This window comes from Coptis chinensis, chromosome 2, assembly GCF_015680905.1.
Source record: "Coptis chinensis isolate HL-2020 chromosome 2, ASM1568090v1, whole genome shotgun sequence".
Classification (NCBI taxonomy): Eukaryota; Viridiplantae; Streptophyta; class Magnoliopsida; order Ranunculales; family Ranunculaceae; genus Coptis; species Coptis chinensis.
Window position 1 is genome coordinate 94,241,585 of NC_141457.1, and position 16,751 is coordinate 94,258,335.

Consider the following 16,751-nt stretch of genomic DNA (forward strand, 5'->3'; position numbering starts at 1 on the left):
TCTTTTCTTTGTTAACAGTTATAAATTTCTCCTCTTTTGTGGTATTCTTGTTTTGTGAGGAGAAAGAAGAATAAAGAAACGAGGACCAGCCAAGTCATCTTGTTCTCTTTTGTTTCAGACTTTCAGTTAAAAAGGGCCAATGGGCCATAATATGGGCCTAATAGGAAGTCATGCATGAGTAGGTCCATGTAGGTATATGATTCTATAAATATTGTGAGTTTGAGTTTTTTATTTTTTGTTTTTTTATTTTTTTTAACAAAATAATATATTTAATTTAATTTTCAAAATAAATCATACAAATGATTTGGAGGTCAAGTACCACAACAAATTGAGCTGCCAAGACCTTTCCGATTATTATTATTATTTTAATCAATAAACATAAGCAAACTTAAGCATAATATATACACAAATGTATAAAGCTTAAGCAAAATTGCGTTTCATAGAAACAAAAATCGTCATCCATTCGTTGTATAACATAATCTACACATCATTCATCCATGGACTGGTGAAATCGAATTTGATACTGTGAAATCAGGTTTGTGGGATCATTGAGGACAGTTAAAATATTCTTCAGTTGGTTCTTCTTCTTCATGCGATTAAAAATCCTCTTAGCCGAATAATATAGTTTGATCTAAACTCTAAAAACTCTTGGTATAGATTTAATCCAGGCAACTTTTAGTCATGAAATCTACTAATTGTAATAAGTCATGCTCACTTATGCCAACATGAAAAAGTTTCAAATAAATGAGCTATTTGTAGCATATAATCTCTTTGAGAGACAACTCTCTACTTGGGCTTAATAAAAACAGCAAAATACCAATATTATTATTTATTTATTTTCCAAAATGAAAATGATAACATACTTTGCTTTGAAAAGTAGTGTAAGCATGTAAATTTGCTACCAAAGAGTAGGCTACTTACAAAAGTTTGTTATTTTTTGCATTTACGAATGTTTCAATTTTTCAAGATTTATTTTAAGATACAATATATTTTCAAGATAAAAATGATATGTTTATGTATGTGTCTTACAACACAAAACTAACGAAGTTCAAAAGAGGAGAAACAACAATACAAATTATGTTAAAGAGTTTGTTTTATAAAAATATCAAAAAGCTAACATAAAATATTTAAAAGATAACATACTTTGCACTTAAAATTAGTGTAAGCATGCATGTATAAATCATCTACCAAGCAATAGACTGCTTACGCCTGTTATTTCAATTGTTCAAGATCCAATATTTTTTTGAAATAATTATAAAGCTAATAAATCCCCTAGACACTAACTGCAAAACGTCAAACAAATAAGTGTAGCAAGGCAAAACGTGTGTTTAACAATATTGTTTTGAGTAACTTAATTAACATAAAAATACGTAGCCATTAGATGATCGCCCTGAGGGATAAGGTCCTCATGATAACCTTTTCTATATAATCACAATTTTTTTTTAAAACTTGTGTATGCTTCACTATAGGATTCTCCATATTTACAAATGCCATGTGAAGGTTAGAATCCAATTAGCAGACTTGTAATACACAGGACTATGAAAGCGGGTATTAGCCGGAGTAGTAGTATGTAAAATTTGAATTTACATATGATGACATCAATCTGATTTGTTCTTGAACTGAAATTATAAGTAAAAAATATGATGTATGATGACATCAGCCCACTTAGTGGACTTGAGGCCGAGATTATTATTGGGGTTTGTACTTGGGCCGTAATCACTGAAACAAGGGCAGAAGAAGTAAAAGCGAACCTGTCTCATTCCACTGCACTCAGTAGTAACTCTCGTTACCATGCTATCATCAGTAACAGCAAATTTTTTTACAAAAACTACTCTACCACGGTTTCCAACAACAGCAACTAATAAGATGGGCAAGAACAGGTTCATATACAAGGAAGAACAACAAGTTTAAGAAAAGTGGACGAGAAAACAGAGTGGTGGGTTGTTGATGGAGAAATGCACGAGATAACATTCCTAATAAGCGTAGGAAGCAGATGAGAGAACAGTTCATGCGGAGAACTCGTCTTGTTCTTAAAGATTCGGTATGCAGGCTTCTTTTTACATGTTGTTTTTGCATTTGGTTTGTTAGTTTTGCTTATTTTGAGGTTGGGCATTGTTTGTATTAGTGAAAGTTTCTGTCTTTGGATTGAAAATCACTTTATTTTGGAAGGGTTGGAGTTGTGCATGTATGTGTAGGAAGATTTTAAGTGCAATGAAGTTTTAGAACATATCCCTTTTTCAATGCAAGTTCATTGGTGTAGGAAAAAGTATACGTCTTGCAAATATACAACCTTTTGTGAAAGAAAAAGAACCATGGATTTTACGTTCATGGCTTCTTACAGATTTGTATCTATCTGGGACGGGGTTATAGAGCGGTTTAGCAGGAGATTGTCAGGATGGAAGGGTCGTTTTTTTTCCACGGGTGTCATCCTTATCAAGAGCATCTTTTCGAGTCTTCCGGTGTACTATATGCCTCTTTTTTATATGCCGTCCACTGTTGTCAACAGATTGGAATCGATCATGAGAGATTTTATGTGGGACGACAACGATGATAGACACAGATTTCACCTTGTGCGATGGGACAGGGTCTGCAAGCCAAAAGAAGATGGAGGACTGGGTATCAGAAGTCTACGGCAGTTTAATCAAGTGCTTCTTGGTAAGTGGCTCTGGAGGTTTGGGGAGGATAGAGAGAGTCTCTGGAGGAAAGTTATTGTGTCTCAGTTTGGGGAAAGAAATGAGGGCTGGGAGAGCGGGTTTGTTCATACTGCTTATGGATGCGGAATATGGAAAGAGATTAAAAAGATCAGGAAGTTTTTTCTCAAGAACATTAGCTACAACCTAGGTAGTGGGGATAGTATCCGCTTTTGGGAGGATGTTTGGTTGGAGGAGAGAACTCTGATGATGGTGTTACCTCGGTTATATGCTCTATCTGACTCAAAGAATAAACCAGTTTGCTGGTTCATGCGGAAATATAATGGTTCGATTGCTTGAAATCTTGGAATATATGGGGCTCTCTGTGACAGGGACATTGCTAGTGTGGCTGCACTTATAGGGAAGTTGGAACTCATTCCTAATGTGAGACTGGATAGAGATAAAAGACTGTGGCACATCGACAAGAAGGGAATCTTTTCTTGTAGATCTTTTTATTCCATCCTTCATTCAACGCTTTAATGTTCAGGTATGAGAGTGTTGCATGATTTCCCGAGTCATATTATATGGTGTTCTAAAGTCCTTTTGAAAGTTGCTTTCTTTGTATGGTGTGCATCTCTAGGCAAGATTCTGATTGTGGATAATCTTAGGAAAAGGCGTATTAAAGAGTTGCTTATTAATTTCTGCCCTCTGTGTTTGAGGGATGGTGAGTCGGTCAGTTATATCCTTCTTAGATGTCTTTTTTCTTGGAGTATTTGGTGTTTCTTTGTCTCGGAATCAGGCGTTTCGTGGGTTTGCCCTAAGTCGGCGAAGGCTTTACTAGCATCATGGCACTTGGATGTCTATTCTCGTAAAGGGAGACGCGTATGGAATATGCTACCTTTTGCTATCTTATGGGGGCTATGGCTAGAGAGGAATAACCGCATTTGTGAGGGGGTGTCTTTGCCTAGGGAGAAGGTGGTGTTGACCATCAAGGCGCTACTTTGCTTCTGGCTGCGCATTTATGATGAGTTCCGGACGGTACCTTTTGAGAGTTATGTCTGTAGATGGGAGTCCATTATGCTTTGAGGACTTCCATATAGGTTTTTCGTTTTGTTTCTTTTTCTCTGGTTTCTTTCCCCTTTGGTTCTTTTCACCGTTCATGTTTGTACGCATAAGGATATCTCATCCTTTTCTATTTCATTTTTAATATATACACCTTTACCGACAAAAAAAAAAAAAAAAAAATGATTTTACGTTCATCTTTGGTTCAAAGACAATGTCTGTAGAAAATTAGTTAGGTTGGAGAAATGTTATTGAGGGCTTCCAAATTTTATCATTTGGTAGAAGGTGCTACTACAAAATTAAATATCATTTACCTAAATATATGAATCTGCAAACGTCCGGTGGATGCCATGACATATGACTATATGAGGGCATGACTAGCTTGATGATATGCACATTTTTTTTGCTTTACATAGCATGACCTATCAAGCAAATCGTTTGAGTAAAATGTAGAAAAATTGTATGTTACTTCACATGTTTATGGATGTATGAGCATTTGGGGTTCAACCACTCCAGTTATCTCTGATATCTTCTGGTGCATCATGAAAGAACTGTAAATTTGCAAGGCATACGGTTACTTACGCGCTGTGTTATTATCTTTGCATATTGCTTTAAAACAGTTTTCCCCATTTACCTTCTATCCTTTTCTGCTTTGACGTGTATAATCCACAGTATTGGTTCTGACAATTGTGTGCATTTTGGATGTAAGATTGTGTAATGCTGTTAGTAAACATGCTGGTCTTTTATTTTTCATAGGAGCATGAGCCATGGTATAAAAGATATATGGAACTGTATCAGGAGCTTCGAGAAAATTGGGAGAGGCTGTTCTGGGATGAAGGCTATTCCAAGAAGCTCGCCAAGGATCATGCCAATTATGAATCTGCGGAAGACGATGATTTCGATTTTTCACCATACAGGTCTATATATTTCTTTTTTTCTTTTTTGGATAAATTAATTCATAACTGCCATGACAATGATAGCACCAACAGATTGTGCATGGCCTCTTGTGTTACTTTATAGGCCTAACTTTTTCATGAATTCGTTATACACCTAAACAAAAAGAACTATAACATTTTGCTTGACCTAAAGTGTTCTCCTCAGTCGGCTTAAATCTCCAGGAAACAGCCTTACGAGGTGGATGTAGAGCCTTGATAACAGCTCCATTATCTCCTATAAGTATGAGGCTTGGAACCTGGTATTGTTTCCCTAGTTGGACTTCAAATTCAGCAGTCATAAGGCCAGGTTCCACTGCAGTCTTTGCGTGTACTGGATGTTTAAAAAAGCACATAAAAGCCTCAAGGCTCTCTGCCTCTGTGAGGCTGAAGCCTCAACGGAAAAAAAAATAGAGAATGATGAAAAATAGGGTTTGGTGATGAAGCTTTGTGATTTTTAATAGAATGAGGTGTTTTCATGCTCAAACATAACCTTACAGGGAGTTTTTAATATTTTTAAAAGTTATGAGGGGTTTCGCCATAAAAAAAATGAGAAAAAATGGAGAAAAGAAAAATGATAAACAGAATATAAAAACAAGTAAACAAAGCATAACAACATGTAAGGCTTAAGCCTCAAGGCGCTAAACCCATAAAAGGCTTAAGGCAAGCCTTGAGGCTTATGCCTCGATGCGTTCTTGTGAAACGTTGGTTGCGTCCATGATTTGTGTTCCTGTATGTTCCCTGATAACCACAGCACAAATAGCAATATTTTAAGATTTATCAATTAAGACTGAGAAGATAGTCTTAAACCATCCTGGGGGAGGAGTTATACATTCCTCATCAGGAACAGATCTTAGTCATGCTGTTGGGGTGCTAAACTCAATTACCTCCAGCCTATACAACTAGTCCATCCTTTTATTAGTACTGTATAGGCTGCATACCTGACATCGCGCCATCCTGGTGGAGGAGTTATACTTTCCTCATGCTCTTGGGGTGCTAAACTCAATTGCTTCCGGTCTATCCAACTAGTCCATGCTTTAATTAGTACTATATTTTGATTAGGCTGCACACCTGACATCCTACAATTGTTCTTTGGTAAGGTGGGATGCAGTAAAGAAGAGAAGCTAATTAGTGTGTTCTAATTGTAGAGTGTCTGTTCTTACGCATAAGACTGAAGAGAACCAGAGTTTCTGGAACCAAGGGCATTGAGAGAAGAGATGGTCAACAGTGTCTGCCTGGTGTGAGCAAAAACCACATTCTTTATCTATAAGGATCTGATGAGAGTGTAGTTTATAGTTTGTGGATAATAGATCTAGCGCTACTTTCCACAAAAACAGCATGACCCTAGATGGTATTCATTTCCCATATTTTGGAAAAATGTATAGGTGAATTGCCATGAGAGAATTGGCCAATATTTTCTTCTCAATCATAAATAAGATTATAAGCAAATTTTACTGTGGATATACCCATTAACAGAAGGAATCCAAATTATGGATTCTTCGGTGGAGTGTCTGGCATAGATGTTCTGTACAGATTGCAATATTAATGGATGGAGGATTCCTCTTGGAGAATTATGATTCCACTCTCCTGTGGGGGTAATGAAATCGCTAACAGTCAAAGCAGGGTCATAAGAAGGTGGTGGGTGCTGACAAAGGTTTAAGACAGTAGGACTTCCATTGACTAATAGCCAGGGATCAGTCCAGAATAACTTGGAGACCATTCTCAATACTCCACATTAACGTTCTTTTTATTTATTTTTTAGCTTGCAAGAGTCCTTGACAAATAGGAGATATCAGTGGTCTTGGAGGAGAAGTTGAATCTAAATCCAGTTGATCTTATAACTTGGTTCCGTATAGAATTTTGTGTAAAAATTCTCCAACAGAGCTAGCAAAGAATAGCCATTAAAATAATGTGGATTCCTAAAGCTCAATCCCCCAAGAATCTTAGGTCTGTTTAATTTCTCCCAGGAGCACAAGTGAGGAGCCTTACTGTAACTGGCTCTCCTCTACCAAAAGTTGCAGGCAGAACTCATTTGTTTTGTTAATTTCTTTGTAATAGAAAAGGTGGGCATAGTATAGGCTGGTGAGGTGTAGCATTATTAATTTATTACTAAATAGAATAGTTGATTTGTCTACATTAATATATTACCTGTAGCTTACAATATGTGTTACGAGTAGACTGGATAGTATGCACTTCATATAGTTTTGTTTTCCCAAAGATAATGAGGTCATTGGCATATAACATATGAGAAATGCCAGATGAGCCTTTAGATATTTTGGTAAGTTTATGTTCTTTTCAACTTGAGGTTTATGAAGAAGTCTAGAAAGAGCTTCACTAATAAAGAGATAGGGGTGATAGAGAGTCACCCTGTATAAGTCCTCTATTTGGTTTAAAAGTTTGGAGAGGAAAACCATTAAGATTTCATAAGTTACTGTAGATATGCAAAATCAAATTACACTAATCCACTTATAAGAAAACCCCCAAGTATAGAGAAAATGATTAGTAAAGGAGCACATTTAACTCTATCATAGGCCTTGGACATATCTAATTAAGAGTAATGAGGCCTTTCTTATTCATGTTTCTGGCATGATTAATTTTATGGATGACCTCATGAACCAAATCGACATTATCACCTCTGGACCTATTTGGAGCAAAAGCTCCTTGGTTGGGTGAGATAGATTTCAGGAGTAAATTTATTGGCCAAAATCTTAGAAATTATTTTGTAAGAGACATTACAAAGACTATTGGCATATAATCTTTGACCTTAGAAGGAGCTTGAGACTTGGGTATTAAGCAAATGAAAGTGTGGTTGAGATATTCTTCAAAATGCAGTGTAAGAACTTTTGAACCATATATATTCCTTGACGTCTAACTATGTTCGCAAAAAGGGCAGGGATCTCATGCAGGCCAGCTGGCCAGGAGATTTATGACCGTTCGTACATTTTAGTACTTTTTAATTTTTTTTGCTTGATAGACAAGAAGTAAGGAAATCATTACTAGAAGGTGTAATACGACAATCAAATAAGTTAGATATATCCATTAGAGAGTCATCTGAGGCAGGAGATAGTCTGAGTTGAGGAAGAATCGAAAGGGAGGAGAAAGAGTGACGAAGGTAATCAGCTATGTCTTCCCTTTTAAGAAGCCAATCACCTGAATCAGTTTGCAATTTATCATTTTTATTTGTACTCCTTCTAACATTAGCAGTAACATGGAAAGGTTGATCTGTAAGTATAGTTAATCTAGAGTTCTGTCTCCATTAATCCTCTTCTTTAGCGTGTAATAGACTTTACTTGAGACAGGTCTTCATTATCCATAGGGAGGGAACGGAGATGATTTAATTGATGTTTAAGAGTTGAAATTTGAGAGAAAAAATCCCAAAGGTTTCCTTGTTCCATTTTAAGAGATTTTTTTAAGAGAAATGACTGTAATTAAGAGGAGTAAATGAGTAAGCAAACAAGGAATAAAGTATGATGTGTTTAACATTCTAAACAATTGTATTTATCTTCTGACTTGGTGCATTCAAAGCCATTTGAGTCCAATGTACGCATCTATGCACCTCCTTTATGTTCAGCACTCAATTTTAGTTCTTTTCTCTACTCAATTCTTTGTTGAAGGATGCCATTGTCAACTTTATCCTGCTAATCTTTTTAATTTCATCTTATTCAAATATGTTATGAATGGGGCATTAGGTATTTGTATTTACATATTCCAGTTTTTGTTTTCCAGGAGAAGGCGGTCCAATTCTGAACAAGTTAAGGTATTAACGCTACTAATGTACAATGTCCCATATTTTGTTATGATGACATTATTTACTACTAAGTAACTATGCATACTTCATTGCTTCCAGTTTCAGATATTGTAAGGTAAGAGCGGAGAATTTAGGGTTACCATCTTACCGAAACACAGTGGTGCTTGTATCTAGTGAGTGATAAGACTAGATTCTATATTTGATATTAGAACAGTTAATCTGATTATACTCATTTCTCCCATGCTGTATATTTCTAGGCTGATTATTCCAAGTTACATACATGTGTTCGGAATTTTCCAATAATGTTGACGAATACTTAGTCTCTTGGGCACAAAAGAGGGCACCCTGCCACGGATAAATCTGCTTCTCGGTTAACAAGACAGAAAGGGGGGGGATTTTAGAAATTGTCATGCTGTCCAAAGTCGGTGCAACCTGAAATGGATGAAGTATACTGATAAAAAAAATAAACAAATAAAAGAAAGGATGAAGTATCTTTCTGTCGTGTCAAAGTTTGTAATATACTCCCCATGCAGAAGCCCTGTCTTCATTGTTTGGATTAACTGAATCAATCCTCTGGTTTAATTTGAATAACTGTTTATGATTCTAAAATGTAGGATCAAGGTTTTCAAGGAGGAAGCAGGAATGGTGATACTTGGGAGAAGGTTGGCCGCATTCGGGATAAGTTTGAATATGACAAGGAGAGAAGAATGAGTGAGAAAGGTTGGTTTCGTGATGAGTAATTTAAATTTTTGTTGTTGTTTTTGTGAACAATATGCATATGCATCATAACACTTTCTGTTTCCTCTTTATAATTCAGATTGCATTCAAGAGTAAGTGACAGACTTAAAATTTTGCTTAGTTTACCATAAATTCATTTCAAAATCGTCCACAAAAAATGGCCTGTGTTTCCATAATTCCATTTATGATATGATTTCAAAAGTTGTTTATCTGTCTGACTTTCATAAACTTGGCATCTATATTTAAACTTCTAACACAAACTTGGCATCTAAATGTAAAGAGTGTACACTGCAAAATATATGCAATTTAAACACCATCATTCTTTGGGCTTTAAGCTCTTCATCGGTATATGATTCCTTGTTAACGTGAAGACCACCTCGGAGTGATCAAGGGGAGAGAAAATATTGGAGAACCCTGCCACAAACAATATGAATCACAACCATGCTTGTTGCTGAGATGTTTAGTATAGTCCCACATGGGAAGTTTAAAGCCTTGTAATATAGTATAAAAGTTCCTGGGCCTCTCCACTCATAGCCATTTGGTTTTGAGTTGGATGCTCATAAAGTTTGAGACTTGTTAAATGCAGACACATTCTTTTCTATACACCCTCAATCCAAGCCAAACCCAAAGAATAGTTTACCATCCCTGTAAGGACCTTTTCAATTAATTGTCTTAGAATCCATTTCACCATTTGTGCGCTTGACAGTCACTGTCTTTGCAGCGTTTGCTCCAATGAATCGGGGAACCAGCTTCAATTACTCTGAGTCAGATTCCAGGATTCAGCCGTTTGATGCCAATCCGTTTGCTGCCCATAAATACTTTCCTGAGACTGAAAGTGAAATCAGTCGTCATGTAGTTTTTCTTGTTGGGTGGTTTTAGGGTTTCATCCATTTTACAAATACAACCCTGCTAAACATGTTGATATGCCAGCAGGAGCAGGAAGAAGAGGAGCAGAAGATTGTGGTCTTGATTGATTTGCATGTAATCACTAGATTGCTTTCCATATTTGCCCACATGTATACTTTAAACTAAGTTACATTGACACGGATAGGTGTGTCCGTATCTGACATGGAGGGATATGAAGAATCGGATATGACAATATGTGGACACGTGGATATATATCCAACACAGATTATTTTCAAGATATGACGTGTCCATGTAACTTAGATGTTAAATCTTAGGACTGGGACACTCCTTGTTCATTTTTAGAAATGTAAGACACTTTGATTGTCCTCATTTATCATAAGAAGCTTTTCTTGTACTCGGTTTGATGTACAAAATGGAGAGTGCTACACTATTTTGGTATAGTTTGTCACTCTGTAGCCTAGGGACAGGCTGGTCTTACAGTCAACAATTAGAGCTTCAATATGGTCAAGCTCTGCTCGTTTATTTGTTTCTAAATAAGCCTGAAGATGTCGTCAGGCTTGACTCATCTTGCAATATGTGTGAGCTTGAGTGAGACGAATTTGACTTGATCCCGAGTAACTCAGTCAGTTCACCACTGTAGAATTGTAGTGAATTAAAACCTAGTTGTCTTCAAGCCCTGTTAGTTTTCTAAGGAGCCTTAGAATATGTGTAGGATCAGCTCATATTTTAACACGAGCTGAGTTTGAACACACCAAGAATGAGCCAAGATTGAATAGCTGGACTCTTTTACCAGTTCTGTTTGGGGCGTGGGGGGTGTATGGCCGTATTTCTGCCCATCTTCATATAACTGTTTAATTGCTCGTTTATAGCCTTCGTTACTTACTGGTTTAGACATCCAGTCTTACAAATGTGAGACGCTTTGGTGTCCGAATCGTCCGAATATTTTAACATAACCTTTAGTGGTCATTTGTGTTATATTTTCCATGGCGACTGTAGATAAATATGTTTGAGAATGACTTTTTATCATGCAACCAAGCATATATCTGGTACTGGTCTGTGATATTCCTTGCTAGTATTTCTTGCCTATGGAAGAAAATTGTTGATTTTGAAATGGATTTGAAGTTTCTACCTAAGTAAAGATGTGCATTGTTCTTTTGTTTCATTGTGGAAATACAGTGGAAGGTTGATCTTGTGTTGGTTGCTAGTATTTGTTGTGTATATCGCATTATGAATTTTGTTGATTGGAATTATGATCTCGAACCTTCCAAGTATCAGAATCCTAGCTGTAATTACCTTCCACTATAATTGATGATTCTTGTGGTATCCATGGCAGGGCAAGTGATCAAGGGATGGGACCAGGGTATCAATACCATGAAGAAGTGTGAAAACTCTTTATTTACAATCCCCCCTGAGCTGGCTTATGGTGAATCTGGTTCCTCTCCAACAATTCCTCCCAATGCGACACTTCAGTTTGATGTTGAGCTGCTTTCCTGGTCTAGTGTCAAGGACATTTGCAAGGATGGAGGAATTTTCAAGAAGGTACTTACCGTGGGAGAGAAGTAGGAGAATCCAAAGGACCTCGATGAAGTGCTTGGTGTGTTATTGACCTGCATATTGCATCATTTAGTTGATTTTAGTGAGATGGAATTGTGTGGTTATTTGACCTGCTTCCTTTTTGTCCATTCTGCAGTTAAATATGAAGCTCAGCTTGAGGATGGTACAGTGGTTTCTAAATCTGAAGGGGTGGAGTTTACCGTGGGTGATGGTGGGAGTTTTGTACTGTACTTTAGGGTGAATTCTAGTTGCTTATCTTTGTTCCGACTTCTCTAACGGAATCTGCATATTCTGCCTTTGCAACCAGGTTATTTCTGCCCAGCACTATCAAAAGCAGTAAAGACAATGAAGAAGGGAGAAAAGGTTCTCCTAACAGTGAAGCCACAATGTAAGTTTTCTTGAAGTGGAAATCACTGAATTATACAGATTGTGGAACCTGTCACTTACATTGCATTTCTGTACTTTCAGATGGCTTTGGAGAGATGGGTCGACCAGCCTCTGGTGCTGAAGGCGCTGTGCCACCAAGTGCCACACTTCATATAACTCTTGAATTGGTTTCGTGGAAGACTGTGATTGAAGTGACTAATGACAATAAGGTTATAAAGAAGATCGTCAAGGAAGGAGAAGGTTATGAGCGTCCAAATGAAGGAACAGTGGCTAAAGGTGAATTTTGAGCGTCCAAATGAAGGAACAGTGGATAATAAGGAGTATTAATTCGATTTTTGTTATTGTAATAAATTGTAGGAGTTCTTAGTGGAATGGGATGCGTTGTAGTGTGCATAATAATGTTATCTCATTTGTCTGACAGTGAAACTTATTGGGAAGTTGCAAGATGGAACTGTATTTCTGAAGAAGGGGCATGACGATGATGAGCTATTTGAGTTCAAGACGGATGAAGGTAATTTTTCATGTCGGTGGACTTTGCATGCTTTCTTTGTTAGCAATATTAAACTGGATACTGAAGTGTAGTCTTTACATTTTGCAGAGCAAGTTGTTAATGGACTTGATAGAGCTGTCATGACAATGAAGAAAGGGGAGGTTGCAGAGTTGACTATTGCTCCAGAATATGGTTTCAGTTCATCTGAATCCAAGCAAGAATTGGCTCTTGTTCCCCCGAATTCAACATTATAGAGTATTATACTATGAAGTTGAGCTTGAATCCTTTGTCAAGGTATCTTCAGTGAGATTTCTCTTTGTGCGGCTCTTGCATTGTGCTTGGTATGAGTGAGTTTAAAATTGTCCTTTTCTATCATTAGGAGAGAGAATCATGGGACATGAACACACCTGAGAAACTTGAAGCTGCTGGTAGGAAGATAGAGGAAGGAAATGTAGCATTCAAAGCTGGAAAATATGCTAAGGCTTCAAAAAGATATGAAAAGGCAAGATAGTTTTTAGTAGGATCAAATCATTTTAGATATGATTATGTGTTATTGCATCTGACTTAAAATCTCCTTGTAATCAGGCTGGTAAATTTATTGAATATGACACCAACTTCAGTGAAGAGGAAAAGAAACAGTCCAAGGTTCTGAAGGTAAGCTGCAATCTGAACAATGCAGCTTGCAAGCTGAAGTTAAAGGACTACAAACAGGCAGAGAAGCTTTGCACAAAGGTAACTGCGGACCAACTTATACCTACAACTCAAATCGCATCAAAGCAAGGGGCCTGAGGATTAATGTTCCATTAATAATATTGTAGGTACTAGAACTTGAGAGTACGAATGTCAAGGCACTCTATAGACGAGCCCAAGCTTACATCCAGCTGGCTGATTTGGACCTTGCTGAGATTGATATTAAGAAGGCGTTGGAAATTGATCCCAACAACAGGTATGTATTATGCCTTTTTCATTGTACCGGCTAACTCATTGATGTCCAATGTCTATTGACTGAATGTATGTTGGGGTGGAATCTTTGTTGAAACAGGGATGGAAAGCTTGAGTATAAAGTCTTGAAGGAAAAAATGAAGGAGTACAATAAGGACGCTCAGTTTTATGGCAACATATTTGCCAAGATGAGCAAATTAGAAACACTTGATACTAATGTAAGTTGCTGACCTTCAGTGAAAAATTGTGAGGGCTACTTTTCTTTGGTTTAAGTTGATTATCTATCCGCAGAAAGCAGCAGCATAGGCAGCAGAGCTCAAGCATTGACAGTGAGGTGTGATGGACAACTGTGTTCAGTTCATTGGATGCCTTCTGTTTGATGTCTTAGTAGTTAGAGTCGCAATATTTCTTAATCTTTGCAGTTGGTAGGTTCTGGTGCGGAGTTTAGAGTCTTTGTAAAACTCTTTCCGATTATTGATAAAAGGATATTTATGTCACATATTTCTGATTATTGATGAAAAGGATATTTTCTCATTATGTATTTATGATTATTCATGAATGGGTAATTCATATTTTCCTTTCGCTTTACTTGCTCCCCTCTCAAGGGCTGAGTCTTGAAATTTAGTGTCTTCGCTTGGTTTTTCCCTTTGAAACCAGAAGTCATTTGTTAGGGTTTTATGTACCGCAATGCAATGCAATGCTCGGATGTGAAATTTGTGCCATGATGAATCCCGTTAGATGGAAGTTCTTGATTATTGAGGAAGAATGACGAAGGTGATACCTCAAAATTCGACTACTCTAAAATGGTTTTGCGTTTTCTTTTCTTTAACCGATTAGTCCTGCAAGGCCCAAATCATGTGGAACATTTTCCAATGGGTTGCCAAGATTTTTGAGGATCCGCGATTCTGATCGGAATGCTTGTACCTTCGGGGAAATTGCTTAGTTGGCATTGAAACTAATCTGCATACCAAATATATGGACACTTCAGAGTAATGTGAAGCGGGCCTAATTCCCCAGATTTTTTGGCGCATGGCGTTATTGTGTCAACTTATTTCATCTTCCCTTTGGTTCTTTCTGTTGATAGATTACTTTCGGCAATGGCCCGAAGATGGTAGTGTGGAGTGTTTGCATTTGGTGTTGTATTAAATCTTGTTAACTGCACGAGAATCTTCCATAGTCCATGGTATAATGTCGACCGATTGAAACCAAAATATATCTTTGCAAAAGGAACGACGGTAAAATATAGCTCCTTCAAACTTTCCTAAATAATATTGCTGATTTCTATACTGATTTGGATTCCAATATTCCTATCCGAGAGAGTTTCAAGTACAGTTGCAAGCACATTCTTTTTCATGACTTACATACAACTTACAAGTATATATATACAAAACCAAGTGGAAACAATGTCTCTCTAATGGGTTTGTGAAAAGTGTAGCAACTCAATCAAACACGAGGCACAACCTAAAAACTCCTAATTCATGTAAACAGACGGATTCAACTCCCAAAGTGGTGTATTTTGCTTCAGCTGATGCTTAAAACGGAACAAAAGGCAGCTAGTGGATAACGAACCTCGGGGGGAAAATATGTCTTTTATTAGTTTTTGGGTGAGGAGAGTAGGTCTATAATGGGCCAGTTACCAAAAAATAAAAGGTCTATAATGGGCCGGGCTAAGTGGGCTATCCAATTATGACTCATGATCTAATGAGAAGGGGTTGCGGAGGATTTCTTCTTCGTAGAGTAAGTCATGTTCGGTTGTTGTCGTTCTAATGATTGACATAGACACAATTGCAAATTCCACAGGACTTGGAAAAATTGGACGTGATGTTGACAATAGGATGTGGCATCCAATAATTCACTTTTCAATTCTTATTTCCTTCCTCTTAATATCACTTTAACCAATTGTCAAGTTTGCATAGTCTCAACTCTTAGAGCATTTCCAATGCAAGTGAAAATGGAGGGTTTGTGAAAATAGTCATCTCTATTTTGTGGAAAACCAGTGCCCAATGCAAAGGTGAATAACTGGTGTCTATTTTCCTAAGTTGAAACCAAGGTGAAACATTCAACTGAGATAGTGGCTGACTTGATATCTTCGGACGGGATGTTGGATTCCGTCTCGTGTGTTTTTGTTTAAAAAAATCAGTTTTTTTTTACGTAATATTTTATTCTGTCTCGTGTGTATTTTTGATTTTTTTAGTTTTTTTTTTTAACCTCAGACAAAATACCAAACGGGATGTTACATTCCGTCTCGATCAAAAAGCCTCCAGATGAATCCAACATCCCGTCCGGATTTTTTTTTTCCTTTACATTGCGCAACTTCACCTTGCTTTTCACCAAAACGGTGAAAAGAGGGGGATAAACTGCCTACATGGAGGTGATAAGAAAGGGGGAAAATCCACTTGCATTGGGAATGCTCTTATACGTTCTATGACTTCAAAGTCTCAAGTAATATCTTATATCGAGAGTCAAGAGTCAAGACAAGTCATCTAACAAAACAGAGTCTAGCAATCACTTATAGTCATGAAAAATTTAGTATGTGGGGCAGGGCAAGTTTGAATAGTCTCAACTCCTAATAACCTCTTATACGTTCTAAGACTTCAAAATCTCAAGTAATATCTTATATCAAGAGTCAAGACAAGTCATTTAACAAAACAGAGTATAACAATCACTTATAGTCACGAAAAATTTAGTATGTGGGGCATAGAAAAGGCCCAATGCAAAGTCTGAAAAATTGGGTTTTTGTCTGGATTTCTAATACTATAGTGGGCTTTTAAGAACTTCCCAGGGCCTTTTTTTTTGTTTATATCCCCCGATCCCCTCCCTCTTCCTTATCGCAGAAAAGCTAGCTAAATACAATAATGAATTCATGGCCTTGGACTATTTGTATGTTTGTTTTCTTTGCAATATTTCATTACAATGGATGCTTGGGTTGTTTGGAAGAGGAAAGAGTTGCTCTATGGAAAATAAAAGCTTCAACCAAATGGAATCATACGGATTGTCTCGTACAGATCGATATATCCCTCCTTTTTGCACTTGGGTTGATGACAAAACAAGTGATTGTTGTACTTGGGAAGGAGTTAAGTGTAGCAATAGCACTGGTAGAGTGATCCAACTCTCTCTTCGAGCTGTGTACCTACACAAGTTTAAGTTTGATGTTGACGATAATTTTCCAGATGTATCCTTATATACTCCTTTTGAAGAGCTGCAACATCTAGACTTATCAAACAATGCCCTTAATTGGACAATTGAAGGTAAATACTGACGACTCCTCATTTTTACACTTAACAAACGACGTAGCCCTTAGACTTCCAACCATTTCCAACCAATTCATTTTTCTTTGCCAAAGGTATGTGATCGTACACTTGATTCATTCTTATTGATTTGCTGCCACATGAATAAGCTTT

At 37.1% G+C, this 16,751-nt stretch overlaps 1 protein-coding gene, 1 long non-coding RNA gene and 1 pseudogene across 3 annotated transcripts in view; 2 read left to right on the forward strand and 1 right to left on the reverse strand.

Moving 5' to 3' along the window:
• The first annotated feature begins 1,699 nt into the window (after positions 1-1,699).
• Positions 1,700-13,887, forward strand: LOC147519140 (peptidyl-prolyl cis-trans isomerase FKBP62-like; annotated as a pseudogene). The gene is made up of 15 exons (XR_015212007.1): positions 1,700-2,041; positions 4,449-4,609; positions 8,351-8,381; positions 8,987-9,092; positions 11,311-11,571; positions 11,668-11,742; positions 11,839-11,919; positions 12,000-12,194; positions 12,340-12,429; positions 12,517-12,702; positions 12,788-12,910; positions 12,994-13,140; positions 13,227-13,354; positions 13,451-13,568; positions 13,642-13,887. The product of XR_015212007.1 is annotated as a peptidyl-prolyl cis-trans isomerase FKBP62-like (transcript).
• LOC147519141 (uncharacterized) lies at positions 4,033-6,902 on the reverse strand. The gene is made up of 2 exons (XR_015212060.1): positions 5,566-6,902; positions 4,033-5,365 (listed from the first exon to the last, which is right to left on the reverse strand). It is a non-coding gene; the product is annotated as an uncharacterized LOC147519141 (long non-coding RNA).
• Positions 13,888-16,144: 2,257 nt separating the features above from the next.
• LOC147519142 (uncharacterized) overlaps positions 16,145-16,751 on the forward strand; it is a 101,502-nt gene continuing 100,895 nt past the window's right edge. The window contains 1 exon segment of the mRNA XM_086590808.1: positions 16,145-16,598. Coding sequence (XP_086446934.1) covers positions 16,214-16,598 — 385 coding nt within the window. The 5' untranslated portion in view covers positions 16,145-16,213.